Source organism: Equus caballus, chromosome 7 (genome assembly GCF_041296265.1).
Source record: "Equus caballus isolate H_3958 breed thoroughbred chromosome 7, TB-T2T, whole genome shotgun sequence".
In the NCBI taxonomy this organism is placed as follows: Eukaryota; Metazoa; Chordata; class Mammalia; order Perissodactyla; family Equidae; genus Equus; species Equus caballus.
This window is the reverse complement of record NC_091690.1, coordinates 32751002-32769164: the sequence shown is the minus strand read 5'-3', so window position 1 is coordinate 32769164 and position 18163 is coordinate 32751002. Positions and strand designations below refer to the sequence as shown.

Sequence of the window (18163 nt, the reverse complement as noted above, 5' to 3'; positions counted from 1 at the left end):
TCATGAATGTATTCTACTGTCCAGAATTTTCTTGAGGGCAAATTTGACATCGTTATTCCACAGACTGTAGATCACAGGGTTCAACTAGGTATAAAACACAGAGGACACTTTCCCTTGATCCATGGAACTCACAGATGATGGCTGCAGGTACATGAAAGCAGCAGATCCAAAGAAAAGGGGAACAGCTGAGTTGTTGGAACTATATGTGCTGAAGGCTTTGCACATGCCATCAGTGGAGCGAATGTGGAGAATGCTAGAGAGGATGGAGATGTAAGAGGCAAGGATAGTTAAAGCAAGAATCAGGATGTTAAATGCACGCAAGCTCAGAACCAATAATTCATTGATAGTTGCTGGAAGAGGATAGTTCCAAGACTGGAAAGAGATTGCAGAAATTATGGTTAACCACTTTCGTTTTGCAGAAAAGGAGTATGAACATGAAGGCTTTATGGACTGTAAATCAATGATGCCCAAAATATAAACCCCCAATGTGAGGCAGAAGCAGATCTAATAAGACATGATGACGTTGTAAAGCAAGGGGTTACAGATGGCAACATACTGGTCGTATGCTGTTGCAGACAACATGTGACACTCTGCCATATCCAAAATAAGGAAGAAATAGAGCTGAATGATATTCACCAGCATTTTGGGGGTAATGACATAGGACTAGCAGAAATTGATGAAGGGCAAGCTGCTGAGGAAATAGTACATGGGGGGTGTGCAGGTAATAACTGAGCCCAATGAGTGTGGTCATGCCCAGGTTTCCCACCACCATGACTGCGTAAATTCCTAGGAAGAGGAGGTAGAGTGGTAGTTGGAATTCAGCATGTTCTGTTAGCCCAGTGAGGGTGAACTCAGTTACTATGGAATGCTTTCTAGGGTCCATTATCCTCTCATAGAGTTCTAAGTATAAAAAAGAGAAAATGAATGTATTTGAGTGTGTATATGCACATGTGAATGTGTGTGTGAAAGGGAGAGAGAGTAACTCTTTGGAGATCATTATTTTATCCCTCATCAGAGGGGACTCATAATGCAGGTATATCTTGAGTGTCTTCCACTACTCTAGGGCAATCACGCCAGGTGACCCGAGAAGGAATCATAAATTCAAGAAACTTATCATTAAGATATTTCTATTTTTTTAAACACAAATTTATGGATTCTTGAGTCAGTTAATAGGAAAGCTATTACTGTTATTTCTGAAGACTCTGTTTTTTTCATATATTCTATATGTATATGTTCATATCCTGCCTGTCAAATGAGACAATGATTAAATTTTCATCTGACTCAGAAGAAGAGAGCAGCAAACACTTTCTACAATTAATAAACAAAGGATTCATAAATTTGTGAAAAAATTATTTTGGTCTGTGCTATTTTCCTTACTAGAGTTCCTTCTCAAAATACTTGAAGGACTGGGCAACTATCAGTGTTGTTTCACCTGAAATTCTACTCTTCTGTATGTCCTGTGTTCCATTACCCAGCCCTACTACAACACAAGGCAAGAATATAACATACTTATATCTCAACAGCTTTTCCAAGAGTAAAGTATTGTCTTCTTTTGTTTCTTATTTAAATAATCTCAGGGGAGTAACACAATGACTTAAATTTAGGTCATGTATTCCACCACTGTGGCCAGACAAGAAGTAGACTATGAATGGTTTATATTGATTGGACTGCATGGTTACAGTGGTGGAGGTCAGAAAACTACTCTTTTTCTCATAATATGAGAAAGGTTGTGGAACAAAAACACTAGGTGTCTTCTTATCATGTATTTTGTATGTACTGTCTATAACATTTAAAGATGATGAAGATATGGATTAGTAAACACATGCAAATACAATTAGTCAACAATGTGATCTGTTTTCCTAAAAAGACTAATCTATATTTCACTTATATTTGCAAAGAAAATGAGTAGATTCTAGAAAATGGAAATTTGTATCCTTAATTAACACTCAAGCAATAGTTGGATTAGTGTTTTCAATTTGGAGTATGGTACTTTATGTGATATAGAATAACTAGATAATTCAGAAAAATTATCTAGAAATCTTATTGTGAAGAATGGCTGAAATAACTCAGGATATTTAATTAGCAAAGCAAAAAATCATGTGGCACATGACAGTTGTTACCAAATGTCAAGCATATTGCTATGTTTAAGAAGTCTTGGACTCGTATATGTCTTCTTGAGAGTGAAGTAAAACAAACTGCTGGAAAGTATAGGGAGAAATATCTGGTTTTTCATCAAAGAACATCCTAGCAGTCAGACATATCATGATCCTACAGTCATAAATGTTAGAATACAGCCCGAATAGCGACTTAGCAGACATTGTTCAAGGATCTAAGCCCTAGATGGGTGGCTGCATTAAATCATCTTTAATAACACTCCAATTCCAATATTTCATGATTTCATAATTCTAATAGCTCCTGATTTTAAGTTGGTCATGGATTTTAACCTTAACTCCATACTTGCTCCAATCCTCTGAAAAGTGGAAATGTTAATTCTATGTAACATAAAAATTAAATTAAATGATGCCTGCAAGATGCTGACTAGTTCCTGGCTTTTGGTAAGAACTTAATGAATGTCAGTGTTGCTTTAACTGTAATCTATTGAGTTTCTTTCTGTTATATATTTTATTTTCCCAACATTTTCATTCCCAGAATGGCAATCAGAGTTTTAATTTGTTTTCCTCAGTATATCTTATTCTTGTTCCTCTCCATTAATACCCACAATAATACAGAGATTTAGAACTTTTTACTTAATATTAATATCTTATCAATATTTTCCATGGTATCCAAATAAAGTCCAAACCAATTTCTTCATCACTGAACATTTAAATCTGGCAAAAAAGAAAAGTATGCTTCTTTATGTCCCAAAGGGGACATAGGATTCATATGATTTAGCTATTACACAAAAGAGTATTTGGTAGACTCAGTTTTGACTCATCATATTCCCTTAGCTTTTCTCTTCTTCCATTCTGTCTTCTATAAAATCTATTTAATAGTTAAGATCCTTTAATTAAAGACTTTAATAGTGAGAGCCTCAGTTAACAAGATCGTTTTCTATGTGTCCTTGAATATGTTTCTTGTATTCACATTAAGCAATTAATACTGTATTAATTATTTTGAGTTGCTTCTTATTTTTTCTTCTATACTAGACTGTGAATCCAACACAGTGTTTGGCATAGTGCCTTGTATATAGTGAGCCTCAATAAATATGTGTTTAATAAAGTCATTGAAGGAAAGTTAGAGATAAGTTAACAAGGACTCAATACAAGTGAACAAAGCTCTCAGTCTGCCTGAGTTGAAATGAATGAACAAAAGATGTTTGCCATATTTTTATATTACACAGGACAGGGAGATAATAAAGGAACCTGTACTCATCAGGGAGTGTGAAATTAGAATGAGGACAGTTGAAGATGGATAAAGAGCTATGTGCATCTTTATGTGTACTGGGAGGACCTAGAGTAGCAGAACTAGGATTTTAACAGTCAAGGACTGAGATTCAGACATACCTCTCCCTATTCCCAGAGAGTTCAGCATTGTGTTTTTTCTTCTACATTCCTCTGAAGGAAAATACAAACCTGAAAATGCTTAGGGATAGTTCTGAGTACTAACCTTGCAGGCCTCCTTCATGCTAACAGGGTCAAAGACTAAAAGTCTCCTTTGGCAATTATTTTGAGTCACTGATCTTGATCTCATGTGAAGCCAATGATCAAAGCCAGCTAGTCCTCTGCAAAGGTTGGTTGATATGATATGATGATTTTATTAGTAAACAAGGCCAGGGGCACAAAGTATGGAGAATATCAAAGAATACTGACGAGATGGATTTATTTCCTGATTTAAGATAGATGTCTTACTGAAAAAAGTGCCATATTTCATGCATATAAAATATAATAACCCACATGGAGGCCTTTGAACATTTTTTTACAAATGTTTAGAGGTAATATGGAAGGCAGCTGTGCTCACCACTATACCGCTAACACTAGAGGTAGCATGGGTTATTATGGGTAGATAGACTCTGGGCCTTCCCAGAAATGATGCGGTTCTCCATGTGACTGACACTATGAATGCTTTGATATTTTTCTTCCAAGTAATCAAGTAGTAGCAAAAATCTCATTACTTGTGGACATACATTGCTGTCTCTGGACTGTTTCCTTATCAAAACTTCTCGAGGAATTATAAATTTTTGCTAACATAAAATATCTTCTTTCAAAGGAAACTTCTTTTTTCAAGGATTTTATTTAGGACTATCCTGACATCTTTATTCCTCAGGCTGTAGATCAAAGGGTTCAGCATGGCCACCATCACGGTGTAAAACACTGAAGACACTTTCCCTTGGTCCATAGAACTGACTGATGATGGCTGTAAGTACATGAATGCCGCAGAGCCAAAGAAGATAGCAACGGCTGAGATGTGGGAGCTGCATGTGCCAAAGGCTTTGGATCTTCCCTCAGTTGAGTGGATGCGGAGGATGCTGGCAATGATGAAGACATAAGAGACAAGGATGGCCACAGTTGGGGTAAGGATATTAAAGGCACTGAAACACAAAACTACCACCTCATTGATGTAAGTACTGGAGCAGGAGAGCTCCAGTAGTGGAAAAATGTCACAGAAGTAATGGTTAATTATATCAGCCTTGCAGAAAAGTACTCTTAGCATGAAGCCCGTGTGAGCTGTGGCACCCGTCAAGCCAATGATATACACCCCAACTGCCATCCTGAAGCAGATCTGATTAGACATGGTGACATTGTAAAGCAATGGGTTACAGATGGCTACATAGCAATTGTGTGCCATTACAGCCAACATATGACATTCTGATATAACAAAAACAAGAAAGAAATAGAGTTGAGTCATGCATGCAGGGTAAGAGATAACATTCCTCTCTGTTACAAAGTTCACCAGCATTTTGGGTGTGACGATGGAGGACTGGCAAAAATCTATTAAAGACAAGCTGCTGAGGAAATAGTACATGGGGGTGTGCAGGTGAGAACTTAGTCTTATCAGTGTGATCATGCCCAGGTTCCCCACCACCGTGACCACATATATTCCTAGGAAGAGGAAGAAAAGGGGCAACTGGAGTTCCGGCTGTTCTGTTAGTCCAGCGAGGATGAACTCAGTCACTGTGGAATGATTTCCTGCTACCATCTTCCTCTGGGAATTTTACATAGGAAGAGAAGAAGAAAAATTATGGTAGGTATTTATTTTCTCACCACACAATGTAGTGTGAAGCAGAATTCAAGTCTTCAACCAGGTAGCTCCAGTTCTCTGTCTGTCCCTGATCTATGTCAGTGGCCAAAGACCCTGAGATCTCACTAATATTGGACATGCAAATAAATATCAGGTAGAACTATTCCTTTCTTATTCTACACTATTAGAGTGGATCTTAGTAGTGCCCAGTCTGTGACCATCCAAAGAACTTTTCTGTTGACTTTGAGTGTTATAAGAACTTTCCATGACTTGTGTATGTTCCTCTCAACTGTTCTGCGGAGGAAATACTATCATGCTTATTTTACATATTAGTTAACTGAGGCTTAGAGTGGTTGGATATTTGTCCATAGTTAAGCATGTAATAAGGAAACAATCAAGGATATGAGATGAGACCCGTCTATTTCATCTTCCATCTCTTATTTTAGCTCCTCATGTCTGCCCTCCTATCTTTGTCTCTTGTCATGTAAGAATAGACAATAGTGTATCAACAACCAATCCAGAATGGGTTCCCTTGTAGTGAGTATGTTCACTAGTGGTACCTCTTCAAAAATGCAGAAATAGTGGTTCTGGAAATTAACCGGATGGCTAACAATAAGTCTGTCATTCAACTTGAACTCCACATCCAGGAAGGAAATGAGTTTCCTAATGAAGATTCATAAGTGTGAAATATTAAAGTGCAAATTCATTCATTTCAAAAACACTTATGGAGTACTCACCATGTGCCAAGTACTTTGTATGACCTGATGTGGTCTGTGACACTCAGGACTTATGTTCTGATGTTTAAAATAGTTGTAATAAAGTACAATAGATGAACTTTCAAAAAAAATTAGTGATTAAGTGCATTTAATTTCAAAATTATATGCATAAGATAGTACAAGTACGATGTAGCATAGAAATATTCAAAGAAATATTAATGATTGTTTTTATCATTTCAGATCATATAGTAGAACTTGAGTTTTTGCCTTGTATATTTAATTTCTAGTATATAAAAACCATTTAGTGTTTTTTCACAAATAAATTTTAAATGACAAAACATACTTTCCATAAATTAATAAATTATTAACATTTTAGATGTTTTTTTCAGAAAAGATATTAAAAATCTTACAGTAGTTTAGAAGTACAAAGTTCTGAACTCAAGGATAAAATAAGCATAAAAACTAGGATAAATATCTGTCTTAAAAATATGACTGGAGCACATTTTGTATTTTAAACAGTGTACTCAAAATATCCAGAAGTTATATTTAATTATTAGTCCAAATTAATACCTTCCAAATTTCAAAATGATTTTTAGCTATGTTTAGTATAAACATAGCTCATGTGTCTCCAGTGCAGATGATATCCTCAGCCATATTTTCAAAATGCTCAAATTAAACAGGTCAAATGTCATCCCATATATTTGCAGAATTTCACACTTATGCTCATTCACCACATGGGCCATCATTCTTGAAACTGTTTTGGGAAACGGATGTTGTCTTACATCCTCTCCTGTGTTAGTTCACACTGCAGCCTGCCTCTCTGCTCTCATGCTATAATAAGATATCGCCTCATACACATTAGGGTGACTATTATCAAAAAGACAATAACAAGTGTTGGCAAGGATCTGGAAAAATTGGAATGCTCACACAGTGCTGGTGGGAGTTCAAAATGATACAACCACTTAGAAAATCAGTTCAGCAATTCCTCAATGTTAAACATAAAGTTACTTTTGATCCAGGAATTCTACTCCAATGTACATACAAGAATTGAAAAAAAGTCCATATAAAAACTTGTACATGAATCTTTAGAGCAGCAATATTATTCATAACAGTCAAAAGAGTAAAAGCCATCCAAATGTCCATCAAGTGGTGAATGGATAAACAAAGGGTGGTATATCCATATAACAGAATATTATTCTCCAATAAAAATTAATGGACTATTGAGACACGCTGCAGCATAGGTGAACCTGAAAACATTATGCTGAGTAAAGAAACAGACACAAAAGACCATCTATTTTATAATTCCATATATATGAAGTGTCCAGAAAAGGTAAATTCATGGAGAGATAAAGTAGCTTACACTCTTCCAGGGGCAAGGGCAGGGTAGAAAGGGAAGAGACTGTTAATAGGTATAGGGCTTTTTTGGGGGGGAGGGGGGAGGAGTGATGAAACTCTTCTAAAATTAGGATGTGGTAATGATTGTGCAACTCTATGAATATACTAAAAAACACTGATTTGTATACATTTCACAGGTGAGTTTTATGGTATGTGAGCTGCATCTCAAGAAAGCTGTTATAAAAAAGTAAAACAACAAAACCAAAATAATAGTGATAATGTACTGACCATACAAAAAATTCCACCACGATTTGCTAATTCGTCATTGTTCTCTAAGCCTTCCTCATCTAGGCTCTGCCTGGTGTATGCATCTTTATTTGTGCCAAATATGCCAATTAAGTTTTTCTTCAAACAATAAGATCTTTTCCTGCCCACAAATTTGTACTGTATCCACTCAAAAATTAAAACTATCTTTTATAATTTTATTTTTCTAACACATATACAAGAAAAATATAAGCCTTAGTCATGAATTGTTAATAAGTTCCAAACAGAAGGCAGACATATACTCTATTTAAAGCTTTTCTCCTTTGTCGTCAGCAGAGAAAAAAATCAACGCATACAAAAAAAGTAAAGCAAGCAAAGTAAAAGAGACCTGAAATTGCAGTGTCAGAAAATATCCAGCAGACTTAAGCGCAGTGTCTAGTAATTAGCAACTTGCTATCTGATGTCTGCTTCTCTCTTACCCTGGATAATCAGTAAGTTTTTGCCATCTCCTGCAGAAACTAACCACCCCTGCATCTCAGTCAATTCTACACTTTACTATGAGAAATTTAAGAACGTCTAATGTACAAAATTGTCAACTCATTATGAAACCAAACTTGTTGCCAATTTTATAAATCCACAATGGTAGTTTCCCAGTTATGTTTTACAAAATCCTAGTTATTTCTTTTAATTCATCCCCTAATTTTGCCTCACTTGATATTTAACGGGCTGAGTTGCTGTATCCTTCCATATTTCTGACTCTTTACAGTGGCTAACAGACTGTTTTTCCTCTACTTCTGGCGTCTCACAAGACTGACCCACCAAATAATTGTGCCCATAACAAAAGCTCCCTTATCTCTTGCCCAGTCTTTGCAATTTTGATGGCAGGTGTTGGGCTCTTAATCATCACTTGTGACCAGCTCTCCCTGAAATCTGATTCTAACATATGCTCCTAGTTTTTATTACTTCCTGTTCTACCTGGGTGATACAACCTGTCTGTTTGAACACCAGTGAAGTTACATGTGGAGAACTCCAACATGCATCAATGGTTTTATCTTTGTTTGTTCTATCTAAGAGAAGAATGAATCCTGAGAAAAATATCAAAATAGTTTTAAGAAATAAAAAAAGTTTTGCCCTCTTATAAAAGAAATGTTATGATTTATAGGTGGTATAAGATCATTAAAGTATCTCTAGAGTTTTTCCTTTTTTAGTTTTACTAGATGAATAGAGTAAAAGAATGATAAGGCCTAGGTTATCCTGATTTTAATAAAGTATTGGCTGCTTTTCTTGTGATAATCTGTGAACATGATAAAGTTATGTGTGGTAAGTTAAAGCACACAACAATATAGTTATATGAATTCAAGGAACATATAAAGATTAATCATAAAGTGAAAAATGAGTTATTATCTCATAAAACAGTATACTTGGGGGCAAGCCCCATGGCCAAATGGTTAAGTTTGCATGCTTCGCTTTGGTGGCCTAGGGTTTTGCCAGGTCTGATCTTGGATGCAGACCTAGCACCACTCATGAAGCCATGCTGAGGCAACTTCCCACATAGTAGAACTAGAAGGACCTACAAACAGAATACACATCTATATACTTGGGGCTTTGGGGAGAAGAAGGGACAGTAAACAAGTTTGGCAACAGATGTCAGCTCAGGGCCAATCTTTAAAAAAAAAAAAAGATTGGCAAAAATGTTAGCTCAGTGGCAATCTTTAAAAAGAAAAGAAAAGAAACAGTATACTTAGTCTTATCTTGAGAAACATTCTATCAATAAACTGGATGATGCCATAGAAGAAACTATTATGAAATTCATACATAATCTTAACTTAGAAAAGAGTAATGAACATTTGTCTCATGACGAGGATTCAAGAAGATTTTAGTAGGCTCTGAATCTGCACTGATATTAAATAGGAGAATGTAACAGTTGTAAGCATAAAGTTTGTTGTGAGCACTCAGCATAGAGAGATGAATAAGACAAGGCCCTGCTTTTCAGTGTGTTACAATCTAGAAAGAGTGGGGAGGTAGACTAGACAATGTGATAAACATATGTTGTCCAGGTCCTCCAGGAACATGGTGACTAGGATGCTAAACTAGAATAGGGGTCAATGAAGGCTTCCAAAAGAGAACTGAATCTGGAATGATAAGTAGTAATCAGCCAGGTTTACAAAATGTTCAAGACTGAGAAGCATGGGCTTAAGAGCGCTTCACCTTCAAAGGATCTGGAACAAGAGAAAATCACGTAAAAATGCCAATCAATTCATCAAAAAGAACTTAAAATCCGTAATTAGGGGAGCGATAATTGTACAAGAAAAACTGTTTCTGGTGAATTGTGCTTAGTTCTAGGGGCTGCGTTTTAGGATGGCGATTTTCAAATTATAATTATCCAAGAAAACAAGATTTAAATCAAAATAATATACTTTGAGTAGTTATGTGACTAATAACACAAACTGGAATTAGATTTATTGTATGTTACCTCAAAGGATAGAGCTATGGCCAATGAGATACCTGTTTCAGCATCAAAAATCTCTCTAACCATTAAATGTGTCTGAAAATAGTGTGCGTTGACTTGTGAAAAAGATAATTTTCTGAGTTCAAATGTGTTACAGCAAAATATGAGTGATCATTTTCAGATAGATTTAGGAAATCAATGTAATATTGTGAGGAAGCTAGACTTCTTTAATATTCTGAGATTTAAAAATTCTAAAATAGATGGAATTTAGATACTCACCCTTCACTTGGAAACCTTAGCCTGGGTTGTATATACACTTTATACCAAGTACTCTCTAAGGGAAATAGCTCTTGATGATGACGGTAGAGGCTGTTCAAAATAGAAAATCCTGGACTCTCTCTTACTTAGGGGATCAAATGCAGATCTCAATTCCTGAGTCGTTCACATAGATATTATGAATCAAAATCCATGATTTCCTATTGCAGCCTCCTCATAATGCTACCAGAGGCACTTGCCAAAGTGACATTTTTTATCTAGGATTTCAATATACAAGAGGTATCATGAAAACAATATAGATGGAAGCTCCCTCAAGATTTCCTTTCACCAGGGATGAGCTATGGGGGCTTACAAGCAATTACAATTTGCTTTTCTGTTCTTTGTTGATACTCTCGTCATTCCCTTGTGTGCAATATTCTCTCTCAGTGTTGACAGAGGAGACACTCATTAGGTCAACGACTTGAAATTCAAGCCTGGCAGACATTGTTCTAGAAAGTCTTTGTGACAACAACTTCTTATCTGAGTATAGTTTCTGGAATATTTGAAGCCACGATTGCAATTGTTTCTGTTTATTTATGGTTTGAGGAAATAGTTGCTTATATTTAATTATTATTAGTAGTTGTTCTTTATAGTTTTCAAAATGCTTTGTTTTTACGTGTATAAATCATCGTATATAATGATAATAGCCAGGATTTATTGAACACATACCATGTGCCACATGTAATTTTAATCATGTTATATTTACTAACTTATTTAATTCTCACAACATGTTAACGTGGAAGATAATATTAGGTTGAATAGGGTAGCAATTTTGCATGATTCAGCTTAATATTAACATATTTAGTTTAAAAAACAAGGGACACTTGTCTTTGAGGTTCCTCAAGAAACATCTGAGACACTAAAGGTTAAGTAACTTGCCCAAGCTTACCAAGATATTAAGTTGCAGATTAGCTTGTTAATAAAATGATTACATTTGAAATGTTAAATATGTTTTAAAGCATTCAGTCATTTACTCATTCAATAGACATGCAATATATTATATTATGTTTTCATAAAAACTCAGAAATGTAAACTCTATGTTTTTAAATAATGTCTACAGTTGAACTTAATGCATACACCGTTAATAGTCATCAAGACTTACTTTGTGTCAAATAGTTATTTAAGCACTCTCCTGCTTTATACTTATATGGTCATATATACTAGAAGTGTCTTCATTGTACAGATGAGATAATTGAAGCACAGAAAGGTTCATGAAGACATTATAAATGATTAAAACAACAGCAAGTATAAAAAAAGTTTGTGTCTGGCAAACTGAGGTTTGTGGTCACTCTACTTAGAAAAAGCTAAATTTCTGCTATGGCCCAAGATGGGGTAAAATCATTCATTCATTCACTTTCTCATTCAAAATTCCTTCTCTTCCTGTTATGAATAAAGCTTTGTGCTGGGTACTTGGGTTATAATGGTGAGCAAATTAAATAGAGAAGGATTACTGTCTTCTCCTCAGTGTTGTAGCCACTGTCCCTGTGTGGCCATTCACCATCTCTGTTACACTGACATATTTCAAGTAAACAATAGCCACATGTAGCTAATGGCTACTGTATTGGAGAAGGCAGAAATAGAGCATTACCACCATTTCCAAAAATCCTATTGGATAGTGTTGGTTCAGTGGAAGTGGAAGTAAATATGAAAAAAATTCATCAAAAGTAAAATTGTAAAAGTGGTAATTGCTAAGGAATACAGGCCCATTGTGCTATGAGACTCTGTCTTTCATGGTGTCAAGCATCTAAGCATTTTGGATACTTACAGGTGACCACTCTGGTAATAGTCCTGAACCTAGAGGTCATTTCCAAGGTCATGTTAGATCCATCTTGACAGTGAAGTGGAAGAGGTGTGGGGAACTTCTGGTATTCCACACCACTAAACTAAAATATCTTCTTTCACCAAATATTTCTTGTGTATCATTTGATGTAATATTGCTCGAGCCCTCTACATTCTGGTCATTTATGTGGTCCCAAACTTCACCATCTTGGCAATCTCCCCTTTAAAATGTGCTGTCCATTCTGGGAAGATGGTGGCAGAGGAAGACTCTGAACTCACCTCCTCCAATGAACACAAGAAATATGCAACTACCTGCAGAACGATTTCCTCTGAAAGAGGTCAAGGCAACTGGATGAAAAGAACCCCCACAACAAGGGGCAACACTGATAAGATTGGAAGAGGTATAAATATACCCCTGCTGAGGAAAAAAAAATAGCCTAGCCACTGCTCTTCATGAGTGGGAGTAATCTCAAAGGTACAAAGTTTTTCCCAGAGGAGCAGAGGAATCTGAGCAAGGGATCTATACCGCAATAAGCATCCCAGCCTTTAGATTCAGTACAACCTAGAGGAGATCCCATTATATGTGGCTTTGCTAGATTTGAAAACCAACAGCAAATACTCCCAGAAAAACTGCTGTAGTTTAGAGAAAGAAAAATCTGCTCTTAAAAGGCCCACACAGAGATACACTCATTCCAGTCACCAACATAAAAACACCAGAAGGAAATGTGTATCATCCATTGCTAACCTACTAAGCTCTGAGTGGATCTCAGAGAAACAGGAGGTAGCTGGACCCATCCCCCCAGGGACTGAGACTTTGGTGGTGGCCACTATTGTGACCTAGTTCAGTGGTGCTGACACAGACACTGGCAGATGCCATTGGAGTCTTTCCCCTAGCTTGTTAGTGCAGGAAGTTGACTACTCCACTACATCCCTGAATCAGTCAAGCATAGCCAGGGCAGGCAGACCACCCAAGGTACTGGCCCCATCCACCAGTAAGCACATAGGGAAATAGAGGCCCATGTAGGAGGCGTGTGTGAGATCTCTTCAGCAGTGCATGTGGGTCCACCTTGGTGGGGTGTGCATTCAGGGCAGGCCTGCATTGGCAGGGTGGGTGGGTCCACAATGTTAGAACATGTTGGCCACAGCACACTTGTGCTTCTGACTATCTCAAACAGCCAGACAAGGGATCTGCCTCACTTTCCTATGCCTAAAATGATGTGTGTTGCATGCCTGGGACTGGCCCAACCCATCTTCAGTTCTGAGAGAGCCAACAGCAATTATGTGCCACAGGGGCTGCAACAGAGTTCTGTAGCAATTGTGAGATCTAGAACCTAGCAACCAGCTCTGCTGGAGGCCTGAGTCATTTAATAGCAAAATAGCAGTAAGTCTGTGCTATCAGATCTTGCAGCAAACTGTGCTGGGGTTTTGCCCCGACCGAAAGAATGACATTAGAAGCTACACATTGTCAAGCCTTGCAACCAGCCTGCCTGGGGGCAAGTTGACTCTACCCATGTGCTTGCAGCAAGAATAGCCCTACCAAAACAGAAGGGCACACACAGCCTACATGAGGGACACCCCTTTAGAATTTGGAAGAGATGAATCACATTGCAGGGCCTCACAAGGCCTCTCTTGCATAGGCCACATTTCCAAGTTTGAGAGATGTAGCTGATCTACCTAATACATAGCTATAAGCACAGAGAAGTATGAAAAATGATCAGACAAAGGAATATGTTCCAAATAAGGGAAGAGGACAAATCCTAAAAAAAAATCTAAGTGAAAAAGAGGTAAATATTCTACCTGATGAAGAGTGCAAACCAATGCACATAAAGATGCTCAATGACCTTGGGAGAATAATAGATGAACACAGTGTGAACTTAAACAAAGAACTGGAAAATATATATATAAAAAAGAACAATCAGTACTGAAGAATACAATAATAGAAATGAAAAATTCACTAGAGTGTATCAATAGCAGAGTAGGTCATATACAAGAATGGATCAGTGAGCTGAATGAAAGACTAGAGGAAATCACTCAAGCGGAACAGAATAAAAAGAAAAGAATTTAAAAGAATGTGGAAAGCTTAAGGGACAGCTGGGACAAAATCAAGAGTACTAACATCTGTATAATAGGTGTCCCAGAAAGAGAAGAGGAAGGAAAAGGCACAGAAAACCTATTTAAGGAAATAATAGCTGAAAAGTTCCCTAACCTAAGGAAGGAAACAGACATCTGGACACAGGAAGCACAGACAGAACCAAACAAGATGAACCCAAAGAGGCTCACATCAAAACATTCCATAATAAAATATCCAGAATTAAACATAAAGAGATAATCCTAAAAGCTGCAAGAGAAAGGATATGAGTTATCCACAAAGGAAAACCCACAAGCCTATCTGGTGATTTTTCAGCAGAAAGCTTAAAGACTGGAAGGGAGTGGCATAATATATTCAAAGTGCTGAAAAGAAAAAAACCTACAGCCAAGAATATGCTACTTGGCAAGATTATCATTCAGAATGGATGGTGAAATAAAGAGGTTTTCAAAATAGCAACAACTAAAGCAGATCATCACCACTAAACCAGTCTTAGAAGAAATGTTAAAGGGATTTATTTAAGTGGAAAAGAAAAGTCAACAAATAGAAATATGAAAATTATCAAAGAAAAAATATCAGGGGCAAAGGCAAATATACAGGAAAGGTAGATCAACCACCAATAAAGCTAGTAAGAAGTTCAAAAGACAAAAGTACTAAAATTATCCATATATTTGATAAAAGATAAAGGGATACACAAAAATGAAATAGGTAAAATATATCAAAAACATAAAACCTGGTCAGCAGAATACAAGCCTAGAGCTGTTAGTAAGAAGTCAAATTTAAGAGACCATCAACTAAATGGAGATTGCTATTTATATGAGCTATTATATTTGAACCTTATGGTAACCACAAAGAAAAAAACCTATAATAAATAGAAAGAAATAAAGAGAAAGAAATCCAAACATTACATTAATAAAAGCCATCAAACCATAAGGGATCAGTGCAAGAGAAGAAAGGAACAGAGAGGAATTATAAAGACATCCCCGAAAAAAGTAACAAAATGGCAATAAGTATGTATTTATTGATAGATACTTTAAATACGAAAGTACTAAATGCTCCATCAAAAGACACAGGGTTGCCCAATGAATTAAAAAACCAAAGAACCCCAAGACCCATATATATGCTGCAAACAAGAGACACACTTAAGACAAAATGACACTCACAAACTGAAAGTGAAAGGATAGAATAAGATATTCTATGCAAATGGCAATACAAAGAAAGCTGGGGTAGTGATACTTACATCAGAAAAACATCAACTTTAAAACAAAAGCTATAACAAGAGACAAAGAAGGGTATTATATAATGATAAAGGCAATAATTAAAACAGAGTAGTAATAAAGCAATTATCAACAGACACGAAAGGAAAAATTGACAGTAACATAATAATTGTAGGTGACTTTAACACTCTACTTGGACCAACGGATAGATCATCAAAATGGAAAATCAGTTAGGAAACATTGGCCTTAAATGACGCATTAGATCAGATGGACTCAATAGGTACACACAGAACATTTCATTCAAAAACTGCATAGATCATATTTGTTTCATATGCACATGGAATATTGACAGGGATAGATTACATACTAGGCCACAAAAATGCCTCCATAAATTTAAGAAGATTGATAAATTATAGTATCTTTTCTGACCACAATAGTATGAAACTAGAAATCAATTACAAGATGAAAACACACAAAGATGGAGATTAAACATACTGCTACTGAACACCTATTAGGTCAATGAAGAAATCAAAGGAGAAAAACAAAACCCAGAGACAAATAAAAATGAAAATACCACATACCAATATTTATGGGATACAGCAAAAGTGGTACTAAAAGGGAAGTATGTAGCATTACAGGCCTACCTCATAAAAACAAGAAAAATCTCAACTAAACAATCTAACTGTACACCAAAAGGAACTGGAAAAAGAACAAACAAAGGCCCAAATCAGTAGTAAGAAGGAAATTACAAAAACCAGAGTGAAAAGTAAATGAAATAGAGACTAAAGACAATAGAAGAAAATGAACGAAACTAAGAGCTGGTTCTTTGAAAAGATAAACAAAATTGACAAACCTTTAGCTAGATTAACATGAAAAACAGAGAGAAGACTCAAATAAAATGACAAATGATAGAGGAGACATTACAATGGAAACCACAGAAATACAAAGGGGATATAAGAGAATACCACAAAAAACTATACACCAACAAATTGGATAATCCAGAAGAAATGGATAAATTCTTAGAATCATACAACCTTCCAAAATTGAGTCAAGAAAAGAATAGAGAATCTGAATAGATCAATCACTAGTAATGAGATCAAAACTGCTATCAAAAACCTACCCCCCCCAAAAAATCCTGGACCAAATGGATTCACCTGTGAATTCTACCAAACATTCAAAGAATGTTTACTGGCTATCCTTCTCAAACTCTTCCAAAAAATTCAAGAGGAAGGGATACTTCCTAACTCATCCTATGAGAGCAACATTACCGAGATACCAAAATCAGAAAAGGATAATACACACACCCACACATTACAGGCCAATATCACAGATGAACATAGCTGTAAATATCCTAAACAAAATAGTATCAAATAGAATACAACAATACATCAAGAAGATCATACAACATGATCAAGTGTGATTTATTCCATAGGTGTAGGCCATATATGACTAACCCACAGCTAACATCATAATCATTGGTGAAAAACTGAAAGCTATACCTTTAAGAACAGGATAAAGACAAGAATCCTCACTTTGTTCACTCTGACTTTACATAGTATTGGGAGTCCTTGTCAGAGCAATCAGGCAAGAAAAGAAATAAAAGTAATCAAAATTGGAAACAAAATTGTCACTATTGGCACTTGACATGATATTATATATAGAACCCCAAAGAATATATAAAACATTATTAGAAAAAGTAAATGAATACAGTAACGTAGCAGGATGCAAAAGCAACATAGAAAAATCTGTTGTGTTTCTATACAGTAACAAAAAATACCAGAAACAGAAATTAAGAAAACAATCTCATTTTTTATAAAAACAAAAGGAATACAATATGTAGGAATAAATTTAACCAAGGAGATGAAAGACATATATACTGAAAACTATAAAACATTATTGAAAGAAATTCAAGAAGATATAAAGGGATGGAAAGATATTCCATGCTCATGGATTGGAAGAATTAACATAGTTAAAATGTCCTTACTTCCTAAAGCAATCTACAGGTTCAGTGCAATCCCTATCACAGTCCCAATGACATTTCTCACAGATATAGCAAAGAATCCTAAAATTGATATGAAACTACAAAAGAACTTGGATAGCAGAAGCGATTGTGAGAGAAAAGAACAAAGCTGGATGTATCACACTCTCAGTTTTCAAAATAGACTACAAAGCTATAGTAATCAAAACAGCATGGTACTAGCACAAAAACAGACACAGATCAATGGAACAGAATCAAGAACCCAGAAATAAACCGACTCAACTATGGACAGCTAATTTTTGGCAAGGGATCCAACAACATACAATGGAGAAAGGAGCATCTCTTCAGTAAATGGTCTTGGGAAGACCGGACAGTCACATAAGAAAGAGTGAAAATAGACCATTATTTTATGCCATAAAAAATAAATCAAAAGGGATTAGAGGATTGAATGTAAGACCTAAATAATAAAACTTCCAGAAGAAAACATAGGCAGTGCGCTCTTTGAAATTTGTCTTGGCAATACCCTTTTGAATATCCAGGATAGGAAAAATAAACAATTGGACTAGGTCAAACTAAAAGGCTTCTTTACAGCAAAGGAAACCATCAACAACAGCAAAAAAGGCAACCTGACAAGTGGGAGACAATATTTTCAAATCATATATCCAACATGGGGTTAATATCCAAAATATAGAAAGAACTCATACGTCTCAACAGCAACAAAGAAAACAATTTGAACAGACTTTTCACCAAAGATGATATACAAATGGCTAACAGACACATGAAAAGATGTTCGTCACTAATTATTAGGGAATTGAAAATCAAAACTACAATGAGATATCACCACAT

The 18163-nt window shown here is 35.9% G+C and overlaps 1 protein-coding gene and 1 pseudogene across 2 annotated transcripts; both read right to left on the bottom strand.

The window, feature by feature from the left end:
* OR8G57P (olfactory receptor family 8 subfamily G member 57, pseudogene) lies at positions 1 to 883 on the bottom strand (annotated as a pseudogene).
* Positions 4201 to 6621, bottom strand: OR8G54 (olfactory receptor family 8 subfamily G member 54). Of its 2 annotated transcripts, XM_070272198.1 has the most exons (2): positions 6612 to 6621; positions 4201 to 5126 (listed from the first exon to the last, which is right to left on the bottom strand). In XM_070272198.1, the coding sequence occupies exons 1-2, from the start codon at positions 6619 to 6621 to the stop codon at positions 4201 to 4203; spliced, it is 936 nt and encodes a 311-aa protein (XP_070128299.1). The 2 variants fall into 2 exon arrangements, with proteins under 2 accessions (XP_070128299.1, NP_001378471.1); NM_001391542.1 differs by lacking the exon at positions 6612 to 6621 and having other exon boundaries at positions 4201 to 5136.
* Between the last annotated feature and the right edge of the window lie 11542 nt (positions 6622 to 18163).